Source organism: Plasmodium knowlesi (genome assembly GCF_000006355.2).
Source record: "Plasmodium knowlesi strain H genome assembly, chromosome: 9".
NCBI lineage: Eukaryota > Apicomplexa > Aconoidasida > Haemosporida > Plasmodiidae > Plasmodium > Plasmodium knowlesi.
This window is the reverse complement of record NC_011910.2, coordinates 2,137,674-2,151,492: the sequence shown is the minus strand read 5'-3', so window position 1 is coordinate 2,151,492 and position 13,819 is coordinate 2,137,674. Positions and strand designations below refer to the sequence as shown.

Genomic DNA, 13,819 nt, shown 5'->3' with positions numbered 1-13,819 from the left:
GTCGCAAAATATAAAGGAAAAACACACACTTATCCGACTCAAGGAAAAATTGTGTGTACATACGTGTTGGCACAAACAACTTTATCGAAGTACACATACACATTACACCAGAAATTTATACAGAATAACGGGAATATGCGAAAATGCCTGGGTTCAGCGTCCCGGGTTAAAAGTAAAGTTAGTTCCGTGTTAAGGGTAAAAGTTGGTTCCGGCTTAAGGGTAAAGTGGGTTCCGGGTTAAGGGTAAAGTGGGTTCCGGGTTAAGGGTAAAGGTGGGTTCCGGGTTAAGGGTAAAGGTGGGTTCCGGGTTAAGGGTAAAAGTGGGTTCCGGGTTAAGGGTAAAAGTGGGTTCCGGGTTAAGGGTAAAAGTGGGTTCCGGGTTAAGGGTAAAAGTTCGTTACGGGTTAAGGATAAGGTCGGTTCAGGATTAAGGATAAAAGTGGGTTCCGGGTTAAAAGTAAAGTGTTTTTCGGCTTAAAAGTAAAGTGGTTTTCGGGTTAAGGGTAAAGTGGGTTCCGGGTTAAGGTTAAAAGTGTGTTCCGGTTTAAGCATAAAAGTGTGTTCCGGGTTAAGGTTAAAAGTGTATTCCCGGTTAAGGATAAAAGTGTGTTCCGGGTTAAAAGTAATGTTAGTTCCGGGTTAAAAGTAAAGTTGGTTCCGGGTTAAAAGTAAAGTTGGTTCCGGGTTAAAGGTAATATTGGTTCCGGGTTAAAAGTGAAGTGTGTTCCGGGTTAAAGGTAATATTGGTTCCGGGTTAAAAGTGAAGTGTGTTCCGGGTTAAAAGTAAAGTTGGTTCCAGGTTAAAAGTAAAGTTGGTTCCAGGTTAAGGATAAGGTATGTTTTGGGTTAAGGATAAAAGTGGGTTCCGGGTTAAAAGTAAAGTTGGTTACGGGTTAAAGGTAAAGTTCGTTACGGACTAAGGGTAAAAGTTGGTTACGGGTTAAGTTATAAGGTGAGTTCGGGTTTAAGGTATAAGGTGAGTTCCGGCTTAAGGATAAGGTAAGTTCCGGTTTAAGGATAAGTTAAGTTCCGGTTTAAGGATAAAAGTGAGTTTCGGGCTAAGGGTAATGTAGGTTCCGGGTTAAGGGTAAAAGTGGGTTCCGGGTTAAGGATTAAAGTGGGTTCCGGGTTAAGGATAAAAGTGGGTTCCGTATTAAGGATAAAAATGGGTTCCGGGTTAAGGATAAAAGTGGGTTCCGGGTTAAAAGTAAAGTTCGTTCCGGGTTAAGGGTAAAATTGGCTCCTGGTTAAGGGTAAAAGTTGGTTCCGGGTTAAGGGTAAAAGTTGGCTCCGGGATAAGCGTAAAAGTTGGTTCCGGGTTAAAAGTAATGTCGGTTCCAGGTTAAGTGTAAGATTGTTCCTGGGTTAAGGATCACGTAGATTCCGGGTTAAGGATAAAAGTTGGTTCCGGGTTAAAAGTAAAGTGTGTTCCGGGTTAAAAGTAAAGTGTGTTCCGGGTTAAGGATAAAAGTGTGTTCCGGGTTAAAAGTAAAGTTGGTTCCGGTTTAAAAATAAGGTAGGTTCCGGTTTAAAAATAAGGTAGGTTCCGGTTTAAAAATAAGGTAGGTTCCGGGTTAAGGATAAGGTGGGTTCCGGGTTAAGGGTAAGGTGGGTTCCGGGTTAAGGGTAAGGTGGGTTCCGGGTTAAGGGTAAGGTGGGTTCCGGGTTAAGCGTAAGGTTGGTTCCGGGTTAAGCGTAAGGTCGGTTCCGGGTTAAGCGTAAGGTCGGTTCCGGGTCAAGGGTAAAGTGGGTTCCGGGTTAAGGATAAAAATTGGTTCCGGGTTAAAGGTAAATGTAGGTTCCGGGTTAAAGGTAAAGTGGGTTCCGGGTTAAAGGTAAAGTGGGTTCCGGGTTAACGATAAAAGTGGGTTCCGGGTTAAGGATAAAAGTAGGTTCCGGGTTAAGGATAAAAGTTGGTTACGGGTTCAGGATAAAAGTGGGTTCCGGGTTAAGGATAAAAGTGTGTTCCGCGTTAAGGGTAAAAGTGGGTTCCGGGTTAAGGATAAAAGTGGGTTCAGGGTTTAGGATAAAAGTGGGTTCAGGGTTTAGGATAAAAGTGGGTTCAGGGTTTAGGATAAAAGTGGGTTCAGGGTTTAGGATAAAAGTGGGTTCCGGTTTAGGGATGAGGTAGGTTCCCGGTTAAAAGTAAGGTTGATTTCGGGTTAAGGATAAAAGTTGGTTCCGGGTTAAGGGTAAAAGTGGGTTCCGTGTTAAGGGTAAAAGTGGGTTCCGTGTTAAGGGTAAAAGTTGTTTCCGGGTTAAAAATACGGTAGTTCCCGGGTATGGGGAAACAGTTTTCATGGTTATGTATTCCCCGGTTTCAGTGTAAGGTGGTTTCCGGGTGAAGGATAAGGTAGATTCCGGTTTAAGAATAAGGTAGGGTCCTGGTTAAGGGAAAGATAGGGTCCGGGTTAAAGGTGAAGTTAGTTCCGGGTTAGGGATAAGGTAGGTTCCGGGTTAGGGGTAAGGTAGGTTCCGGGTTAGGGATAAGGTAGGTTCCGGGTTAAAAGTATGGTTGGTTCCGGGTTAAGCATAAGGTAGGTTCCGGGTTAAGGGTAAAGTGGGTTCCGGGTTAAGGATAAGGTAGGTTCCGGGTTCAAAATAACTTGGGTTCCGGGTTAAGGGTAAAAGTGGGTTCCGGGTTAAGGATAAGGTAGGTTCCGGGTTAAGCATAAGATAGGTTCCGGGTTAAGCATAAGATAGGTTCCGGGTTAAGGATAAAAGTGGGTTCCGGGTTAAGGATAAAAGTGGGTTCCGGGTTAAGGATAAAAGTGGGTTCCGGGTTAAGGATAAAAGTGGGTTCCGGGTTAAGGATAAAAGTGGGTTCCGGGTTAAGAATAAAAGTGGGTTCCGGGTTAAGGTGAAAGTATGATCAGGTTTTGGGATTATGGTGATAGTAGGATCAGCATTTAGGGTTAATGTTTGTAAAGTACAGGTTTAGGGTTCAGCGTGAAGAACTCGGGGTTCAGGGTTCAGGATTTAGTGTTCAGGGTACAGTGTTCAGGATTCAGGGTTTAGGCTTCTATGAATGTTCTATGGAAGAAGAATGTATAGGTTTATGTAAGGATGGATGGTTATGGAGAATACTGCTTCCATGTATAATGAATGTATAAAGGTGGAGAAGGTGTTTTTTTCTGTGGGAAGGAGAATAAACGTAAGGTGAAAACGAATGAAAGGTATTAAGCATAAGGGAGAATGGAAAAGTAAGAGAAGGAGGGGGATGAAAGTTAAAGAAAAGAAGAAAATGGAAGAAAAGAAATGCAAATGGAAAAATGTTGGATGCAGGAGAGTTCGTACATTTATTTTTTTTTTCTCTCCTTGCTTTTTTTTTCTTTTTTTATTTTCTTCTATTTCTTATTTCCTCTTTTTCTCTTTTTTTTTTTTTTTATCTATTTTCCTTTTTTTTTGTTCTTTTTTTCTTTTATTTATATATTTTTTTTATTATTTCCTTGTAAATAAGGAAATGTTTTTTCCTTATGGTGGAATGCTTTAATTAGAATGGAGAATGAATTGTATAATAGTTGGAAATGTGGGAGATGTTCTTCTTTTTTAGAATGTGGTGGATGTTCTTTTTTTTTTTTTTTTTAGAATGAACTGTTTTATTTTTAGAATGTGGTGGATGTTCTTTTTTTTTTTTTTTAGAATGAACTGTTCCTTTGTTCTTTTTTCTTTTTTCTTTTTTTAAACTTATTCTTTCTAATAAACCTATAATTTATAATAAGCCCATTCTTTTTAATATAAATATATATAGAGAGAAGGACACACCAAAAAGAAAAAAATTTTTCACATGTTAAGTTGAAGCAAAACCAAATACAGCACAAAGGCAAGACCAAATACAGTGGAGAAAAAATGGCACCTTCTTCTTTTATAAAAACATCCACATTAATCTTTGCATAGCTATAACTATGGCATCGGACACAGCATTACAAACAGGTATGAATACTAAAAAGGGAAAAATATATATTTATAATATTTTTTACAACTATAGGAAAACAAATATATAGGGGGTGAAAGCCATACATATATATATTATATATTATTTTTCCACACTAAATTATTATTCATATTTATTATTCATGTTTAAGGAAAAAAGGGGGGGGAAGGTTTCAGGGATTTTAGGGTTTAGGGTTTAGGGTTTAGGGTTCAGGTATCACGGTGTTAGAGTTCAAGGTTCAGGGTTCAGGGTTCAGTGCTGCGGGTTCAGTGTATAGGAGTAAGATTCTGGGTTCCGGGTTTAGGGTTTAGTGTCCAGGGTTCAGGATTTAGGGTTTAGGGTTTCAGGGTTTAGGGTTTTGGATTTATGGATTAGGGTTCCGAGCTTAGGGTTTAGCGTTTAGGGTTCAGGGTTCAGGGTTCAGGGTTTAGGGTTCAGGGTTTATGGTTCATGGGTTCAGGGGTTCAGGGTTTAGGGTTCATGGGTTCAGGGGTTCAGGGGTTAGGGTTAAGGGTTCAGTGTATAGGAGAGTTTAGGGTTCAGGGTTTAGTATGCTATGAAAGGAAAGGAAGGAAAAAGGAAAAGGAAAAGGAAAAAAGGGGAAAGGGGGGGAAGGAAATCTTTCCCCCCCTTTTTTCCTTAGACTATTCCTTAAATATTCATATTTTATCTATATATATATATGTATATGTATATATGTTTTTTTGTTTAGGTGAGTGCATTAAGCACATTAAAACATGATGATGATGTATCGGATGGAAGCGGTTTATATTCATCAGAGGAAGATATAAATAATGGAAATGATCGTGCAAAGACTTTAGGATGTGATGGACCACATGTTCCCCATAAGGGTTATGGGGATTATCGTCCTTCCCTTAAAAAGGAAGGGGGAGGAACTTTTCCCTGTGAGGATCCTTTTGCCTCATTACGGGAATTGCATGCCTATTCGGCACGGTGCAACAACCCAAGAGAAGCAAAAAATGTAAAGGATAAATTTCAAAAAATTTGTAAAAAAATTTTTTGTCGTCGTGCTATGAAACATAGAAGTATATTATTATTAATATTGGGAATTTTAGTTTGTTGCGCACTATTTATGTGCTTCATTAGCGTGAACTCAACAATATTCCTGCAGAACCCAGTTACAGGTGGGAGTACGGGTACGGCCACGGGCCCTTCAACGGGTACCATTATAGTACTCGGTGCTCTAACAATAGTGGGACCCATAATGTTATGTGCTCTATTAGCATTTTACTACTGGCGAGCTAGGAGGAAATGTAACAAAAGGGAAAAATTTTAAATATATATCATGCCTATGAAATTTACACCAAAAAAAAAAAAAAGGGGGGATTATTTTTACTGAAGATTGTGGACTGCTATATATTTTTTTTTTTTTTTTTTTTTTTCTTTTATTTTTCGTTCCTCTTTAATTATTTCTTTTTTTTTCTTTTTTTTTTTTTTCATTCCTTTTTTTTTTTTTTCTACATAAACTCACAAACATATGTAAGACATCGTAAAAACTGCATTAAATGTGCGAACGCAGTTAAATGTGAACACAATTAAATGTGAACTAGTTAAAATGATAACTACGTAAAATGTGAACACCGTTTTAAATGATAACTCCGTAAAAAAGTGTTTGCACAGTTTTAGATGGAAACTGCCTTAAAAAAAATTGTGCGAACACAGTTTTAAATGTGAACCCGTTAAAATGATAACTACGTAAAATGTAAACACCATTTTAAATGATAACTCCGTAAAAAAGTGTATGCACAATTTTAAATGGAAACTGCATAAAAAAAATTGTACGAACACCGTTAAATGTGAACACAATTAAGTATAAACACAGTTAAATGTGAACCAATTAAATGTGAACACAGTTAAATGTGAACACAGTTAAATGTGAACTAGTTAAATGTGAACACAGTTAAAAGTGAACACCATTTTAAATGATAACTCCGTAAAAAAATGTATGCACAGTTTTAGATGAAAACTGCGTAAAAAAAAATGCACGAACACAGTGAGGTGTGAACACAGTTAAATGTCAACCAGTTAAATGGAAACTGCATGAAATGTCAACCAGTTAAATGGAAACTGCATGAAATGTGAACCCGTTAAAATGATAACTGCGTAAAATGTTAACAACGTTATAGATGAAAAACTGCATACAATGTGCAAACACAATTAAATGTAAACCATTTAAATGTAAACCATTTAAATGGGAACCAGTTAAATGGGAACCAGTTAAAAGGGAACCAGTTAAATGGGAACCAGTTAAAAGGGAACCAGTTAAATGGGAACCAGTTAAATGGGAACCAGTTAAATGGGAACCCGTTAAAATGATAACTCCGTAAAAAATGTATTGCACTGTTTTAGATGAAAAACTGCATAAAATGTGCAAACACAATTAAATGTAAACCATTTAAATGGGAACCAGTTAAATGGGAACCAGTTAAATGGGAACCCGTTAAAATGATAACTCCGTAAAAAATGTATTGCACTGTTTTAGATGAAAAACTGCATAAAATGTGCAAACACAATTAAATGTAAACCATTTAAATGGGAACCAGTTAAATGGGAACCAGTTAAATGGGAACCCGTTAAAATGATAACTCCGTAAAAAATGTATTGCACTGTTTTAGATGAAAAACTGCATAAAATGTGCAAACACAGCTTTAAATGGGAACCCGTTAAAATGATAACTCCGTAAAAAATGTATTGCACTGTTTTAGATGAAAAACTGCATAAAATGTGCAAACACAGTTTTAAATGTGAATCAGTTAAATGGGAACCCGTTAAAATGATAACTCCGTAAAAAATGTATTGCACTGTTTTAGATGAAAAACTGCATAAAATGTGCAAACACAGCTTTAAATGGGAACCAGTTAAATGTTAACCAGTTAAATGTCAACCAGTTAAAATGAAAACTACGTAAAATATAAACACCGTTTTAAATGATAACTCCGTAAAAAATGTATTGCACAGTTTTAGATGAAAAACTGCGTAAAAAAATTGTGCAAACACAGCTTTAAATGTGAACTAGTTAAATGTGAAGACAGTTAAATGAGAACCAGTTAAATGTGAACACAGTTAAATGTCAACCAGTTAAATGTAAACCCGTTAAGATGATAACTCCGTAAAGAAGTGTATGCACAGCTTTAAATGTGAACACTATTTTAAATGATAACTCCGTAAAAAAGTGTATGCACATTTTTATGTCGATTGTACCACGCATATCGCGCATATCACGCACATCGCGCAGCAGAAAAGTGCAAACGAGATACGACACATCTGTTGCTGTTCCGCCAACTGCCACGGATATTTTCATGTGCGCACGAAGGCAAATTTACACAAAAAAAAAAAAAATGTGGCGACGAATGAAATTGTCCAAAAGAAGAAAAAAATAATGTGCCCTACTAACAAATTTGTCACACAGAAAAAAATTGCTATCAAAGGAAAAATATATATATCGTATTTTAATAATAAATTTGTCACAAGGAAAAAAAAATTGCTGTTAAAGAAAAAAATATATATATCGTGATTTAATAATTTGTCCAAAATGTATTCAAAAAAAAAGTATAGCGTGCCTAAAAAAATAAAGTTGTCACAAAGAAAAAAAAATATATCGTTAAACAAATTTTGTCACAGAGAAAATTAGCCAAAAGATAAAAAAAAAAAAAAAAAAAAAAAAAAGAAATTATAGTCACACAAAAAAAAGAAAGAAAATTGTTGTCACAAAAAAAAAATAAATTGTAATTACAGAAAAAATTGTTGTCATAGAAAAAAAATATATATTAGCCAAACAAAAAAAAAAAAAAAAAAATTTTGCATTGCGTGGTAGCATATTCGCCTTGCGAAGCATGCACAAGTGCAAAGGAAAGGTGTGTAAAGAATAACCCACCTCCTTCTTCTTTTTTTTGTTGCAAAAATACGAAGAAGAGAAACGTGCGAAACGGCTTGCACCGCGCCCGCACGCACACATACGGTGCAAGTACCCATTTTGATACATTGTTCGAATTTCGCAAAAAAAAATTATCAAACAGCCAATTATAGCCGATGAAGGGGTATTTTGTTTGCAGAACTATTCCGTCCTATTTTACATGGAACCGTTTTTTTTTTTTCTTTTTTTTCTTTTTTTTTCTCCCCCGCTGCTTGTAGTTATGCGGATCCCATAAATTCCTCCACGATGATTTGAAGAAAATCGACTTTATCCATTAATGGCGACGACGCATAGTTTTGTTCTTGGTTCTTGTATTCATTTACTTCCTCCAAGTGAACATGAATAACAGTTTTTTCGCTTATTCCTTTTAAGATATGTTTTTTTGCTCGCTGCTTTTCGTTACTAAATAGAGGATGGCGTCTTCTAACCATATAATACTGAGAAGGTGCATAAGATATGGTTAGAGCGCCTTTTTCCATATGTTCTTCCAAAGGGGGAGGACTCCTCGGTATTTGTGGCGCACGTCGGGAACGTCGTTTTTGCCGAGCAGAAAATCCAAAATACTGCAACAGAAGGGGCAAAAAAAAAAAAAGAAAGATGATTATTTAGGGTGCGATGACAAAAAGAACAAACAATTTTATCAATTATATAATGACACATTATAGTTAATTACACAAAATATATATATGCATACATTATAGTTAATTACACAAAATATATATGCATACATTATAGTTAATTACACAGAATTATATATGCATACATTATAGTTAATTACACAGAATTATATATGCATACATTATAGTTAATTACACAAAATATATATGCATACATTATAGTTAATTACACAATACAGTTGTGTTTTGCATACATTTATTGTTAAAAATGTGTTTTTGTTCCTTACCTTAAAAAAAAGGAAACCAAATACAGAAACACCTAATACAACAGGAATTATTGGAATATACGGGATAATAACATCCTTTACATTCCTTATATCCCATTCTACAACCTTCGGGCCATGTGGAGTTCTACCTCCATGTGATGTCCTGCTCTGACGTCCTTTTCCGCCAGCAGTGCCAGCTCCCGTTGAAATAGGTGTTAATGGTGATGTTGGTGATGGTGGATGCTGTGATGATGTTACATGCGTCGTTATTACTGGTGATGTTGGCGATGATACATGTGTTGATGTTGTAACAGGCGTGATGTGTGGCTCCACGGATGTAATATTTGGAGTAGTGGGGACAGGATTCGCTTCAGGTGCGCCTGGACTACCGTCACTCGTTGTGGTACCACTGAGACCACTACCACCACCACCGGTACCACCGCCCCCAGCAGGAGATCCTGGATCAGCAGCAGCACCAGTACTTGCAGCAGCACCAGTACTTGCAGTACCACCAGTACTTGCATCATCAGCAGGAGAAGTTCGTGAAGTATCAGCACCTCCACCATTAACGGGAAAAAGAGCATCTTTTGCAGCTTTTGCAGCTTCCGCAGCTTTATGAGCTATTTTTATAACGGGACCAGCTGAACGGGAAACTGAATCGAGAAGGGCGGAGGGAACTGTGGTGACATGTACAAGGGGGGACAGTGCATTCGAAAATATTGAGCCCAATATGTTAGAAATTCCTCTTCCCAAAGCCCCCAGTACTTGACCAACAGAAGGTCCATCATCCGCTGTGGCACCAGCACCATTCGGTCCTGCTGCCGCAGCAGCCGCTGCTGGGGCTGCTGGAGTACCAGCACCACCAACACCCGGACCATTACTGTCACCATCAGCGGTCGCTCCTGGAGTACCGACCCCCGGGACACCACCACCTGCACCACCAGGTAAAACCGCACCAGTAGGTTGACTACCACTACCACCACTACCGTGGGGTGCTGAAGGATTTGCTTGAGGTCCCCCCGGACTGCCAGCACTAGAAGCATCAGGTTCACTACTACCAGTACCGGTGCCACCACCATTAACGGTAATGGGAGCAGGGGCTGGTGCTGGTTGAACGACAGGAGAAGGAGGTTGCTGTTGTTGTGGTGGAGGAGGTGGGGGTGGCTCTTCTTGAGGTGGTGGTAGTGGTGAACCAGGACTTTGACCTGGTCCTTGACCAGCACCAGTACCAGTAATAGTGCTACCATCACTACCACCTCCAGAGGATCCACCTCCCCCACCACCGGTGCCACCGCCGCTAGTAGGAGATCCTGGAGTAGCTAGACTACCATTAGCAACAGGTGTACCAACTCCTTCCACGCCACCCACACCAGCACCACTATGACCATTTACTCCAGCGGTACCACCATCAGGAAGTTGGGGAGCGGGGTCGGCGGGACCTACTGTAGTTATTGAAGGGGCAGAAGCAGTTGCAGCAGGTTGAGCGGGAACAGCACCTGGGACACCAGGTACAACCCCAGCACCTGCATCACCAGCTCCACCAGCTCCATCAGGAGCTGTGGGTTCAGCTCCAGAGGAACTGGAACTGGAACTTGAACTACTGGAGGAAGAGGAACTCGAAGCTGATGTCGGAATGGAAGATGCTGGTAATAGTCCCGCCTGGGGTTCAGTTGCTGCGGGAGCTGTTGTTTGTGCTTCCCCGGGTCCACCATTAGGACCTGCAGCTCCTGATGTACCCAGTAATGCGTCCACGGAGGAGACGGAACTGGGGGTTGTTGCAGATAAAGTGTCCTCAATAGTATCGCACTCAGCAGAAGTCGTGGAACCCATGCCCCCTTCACTTCCCCCAGCTGTCTTTGGTACCTTATATTTGCCGCCTCTATCATCATACATTCGTTCTAATATTTCCTCCATCTCGTGAATTTCCTGCGTACCCTTCTTCATGTAACATAGCGCTTTGGCTAATGTTCCCTTTGGCAGCGTACTACTATCAGTGCTCAATTGCTGCATTTTATTCTCATTATCTAACCCGAGTAGTTCTAGGGTATGCTTCCATTTGTCCACTGTGTTATTACCCCCCCTCCCCAGAGCATTACCCCCAATTTCACATTTCCGCTTCTGCATTAATTCCTTAATATTTTTCCCTTTCACATTATCCTCCCTTATTCCATCTTCTATTACTGTCCAAAAAAATTTTTGCCCCATACTTAAACTTTTAAAATCCATTCCTTTACATTTATTATGCTCCTTTTGGGCATCTTTCTCTTTTATGGTTTCGCCTACTGCGTTCTGCACAATTGGGACAACTTTGCTGGTATCACATTGTGCTGCTAAAATTTTTACTATAAGTATTTTTCCTATTATACACCTTAAATAATCTTGTACATGTTCCTCAGTTGAATCAGTCATCTGTATTTTATCCCATATCCACTTTCCTGTACTGCTCCCTTCTTTACTCCCCCTCTGTCTTAATCGAGCTATCCAGTAGAATAATCTGATTAAAATTTTACATAAATCTTTTTCATTCTTCTCCATCAATATTGGTTGCCCGTCTGTACCATGAATATCGCAAAGTGCCTTCTCATGGTCGGATTTTTCCTCTATATCATCCAGCATATCCTTGACCTTTTCTTTTACTCTTTTCAATAAAATATCCTGAGACGGTGAATTAAGAAAAAAATATATAATAATATATATATATATATATATGTATTCTGGCATTCCATCTCTTACCTATTATACTTTCATATAGATTATTCCCCTTATAACATAACTAATTAAGAAGCATAACTACACTTACCGCTGTCATACCACCTTTTCCTTTTTCCGCTAACCATTCTTTTATGAATTCTGCAAAGTACTTAAAATCCTCCATCTTGATCTGCTACTTTTTATATTTTTTTTCTACTTTTGATCTTACTTATTCATCATAGGGTGCACCTTCTAAGGTGGCAGGCTTCGCTCCCCCCCCACCCCACCCCCCTTTTATTTTTTTTGGCAGGGACGGGTGAAACCCCTTTTTCCTTCAAATTTGCACAGTTGCTCTTGATATATATTTCGTCTATACCACAGCAACCCCCTTATTAAATTCAATTTGTCTTTACAACAACATTTATTTTTATCAGGGGGGAATATTATCCCCCAAATAATCACTTTCTCCTTTTCTTTTTTTTAATTCTTTATTTACCTTAATTTAAAATATCCTACCCCCCACCCCCCAACCTCCTTTTTTTTTTTTTTAAAAAAAAAATAAATAATAATTTTTGACATTTTCTTCCATACATCTCAGTTCCGTTCATTTCCATTCATTTTTCTTTGTTCGCTTTCTACAAGTTTCCCCTTCCATCCGGTTGCTGTGCCATCCGGTTTTCCTTTGTGTCTACGAGGAATTTTTCCTTTCTTTCCTCTTTCCCCTAAAAACACCTAAATCAAAAACCAAAACCTGAAACCGGAACCTGACTTCTATCACTCTGATAACTTACCCCTAACCACCTTAATATGACTTCAAACACCCCTGAAATTTTAAACTATAAACCCGGAACCTGACTATTAACACCGCTACAAGGTTATTCTGACACCACTAGAACCTCACTTTCTATACACTGAAAAGCTTCTTCTTTTTCTTTTCGTTCCTCCTTTATACTTCTACTCTCCTCCTTCTTTTTTTTTTTTCATTTCTGTAGAATATTATACCTATTCCATATATATATATTCCTCTTCTTCACGTTATCCTACAATATAATATACACTTTGTTCCTTTTTTCTTCTATTCCGTTCTCTGTATGCAGCTTCAGCAATTGGTTTAATGGAACGAAATTTTTCCCCATTAAAAAAAAAGGGTCTCCTTCTCTCTTACATGCATTCTTCTCCAAATTATAAATGTGGGAAAAGGAAGTTGCTTCCTCCTTTTTAAAGTATAACCTTCCCAGGGATAAAAAATTTTTTTGTCACAAAAAAAAAAAAAAAAAAATTGACAAAACAAAAAACAACAAGGAAAAAAAAGATCATTAAGAACAAAAATATTTAATCATTGACGAAAAAAAAAAAAAAAAAGACTATTTTTAGTCACCACAAAAAAATTTTTTTTTATTGAACATACCGTTTTCTCTACAAGGCAAAATTAAAAAAAGGAATTTGCCAATAGATCACATTGCAAAAAAAAAAAACGCATCGAAAAAAATATATTCTCGGGCACCGTTCTGGAATATAAAAATTGTTCACAACTGCAAATGTTTTCTGCGTATTATAATGTTTGTTCATGTGGGGCTTTATGCACCCATTGCTGTAAGAAAAGTTTTTCCCAACTGGACTCCACAAATTTTTTTTTTTTTTTTTCCGTTCGAACAGAACACATAAAACAAAGGGAAATATATATATACAACATTCGGTTGCATTATGTTTCAGTTATTTATTCACATATGTTCTGTTGTATAGAATTCATTTGTTCTATATAAATTGTTCCTAACATGTCTCCCCCCTCCTTCTTTTTAACTTTCCGCTATGAAATTCCTTTCATATATATAATAGAAATATATCCTAAATATGTAATTATCTCATTTATGAAATATATGTAAATGTAAAAACTGCCCCTAGAAGGAATTCCTCACGCTTCAAGTTTAATGGATCAAAGTTCGGAGGCGATGTTGTTCGTTCAAGCCTCAGGGTTCAGGGGCGATGTTGTAGGTTTACTCTACAGGGTTCGGGGGTGCTGCTGTTAGTTTGCCTTTCAGGTTCAAGGTTTCAGCGGTTTAGGTTCAGGGTTTATGTTTCAGGGTTTAGGGTTTAGGGTTTAGGTTTTAGGTTTAGGGTTCAGGGTTTAGGTTTTAGGGTTCAGGGTTTAGGGTTTTAGGGTTTAGGGTTTTAGGGTTTAGGTTTCATGGTCTGAGAGAGTAAGGGAGTAAGATGTGTGCTCTAAGGGAGTAAGGTTTGATGGTTTAGGTTTCACGGTTTAGGGTTCAGGGTTTAGGGTTTTAGGGTTCAGGGTTTAGGGTTCAGGGTCTAGGGTTCAGGGTCTAGGGTTCAGGGTCTAGGGTTCAGGGTCTAGGGTTCAGGGTCTAGGGTTTAGGGTT

General features: G+C 38.2%; 1 protein-coding gene and 1 pseudogene across 1 annotated transcript, besides 1 other annotated feature; one reads left to right on the top strand and one right to left on the bottom strand.

Annotated features, from left to right (window-relative positions):
* Nucleotides 1-3,848: 3,848 nt before the first annotated feature.
* PKNH_0946550 lies at nucleotides 3,849-5,230 on the top strand (annotated as a pseudogene).
* Nucleotides 3,849-5,230: a sequence feature (hypothetical protein, pseudogene).
* Nucleotides 5,231-8,085: 2,855 nt separating this feature from the next.
* PKNH_0946500 (SICAvar, type II) lies at nucleotides 8,086-11,625 on the bottom strand (the record flags this gene model as incomplete). Its single annotated transcript, XM_002259450.2, has 3 exons — nucleotides 8,086-8,430; nucleotides 8,772-11,405; nucleotides 11,551-11,625. The coding sequence occupies 3 exons, from the start codon at nucleotides 11,623-11,625 to the stop codon at nucleotides 8,086-8,088; spliced, it is 3,054 nt and encodes a 1,017-aa protein (XP_002259486.2).
* Nucleotides 11,626-13,819: the final 2,194 nt, after the last annotated feature.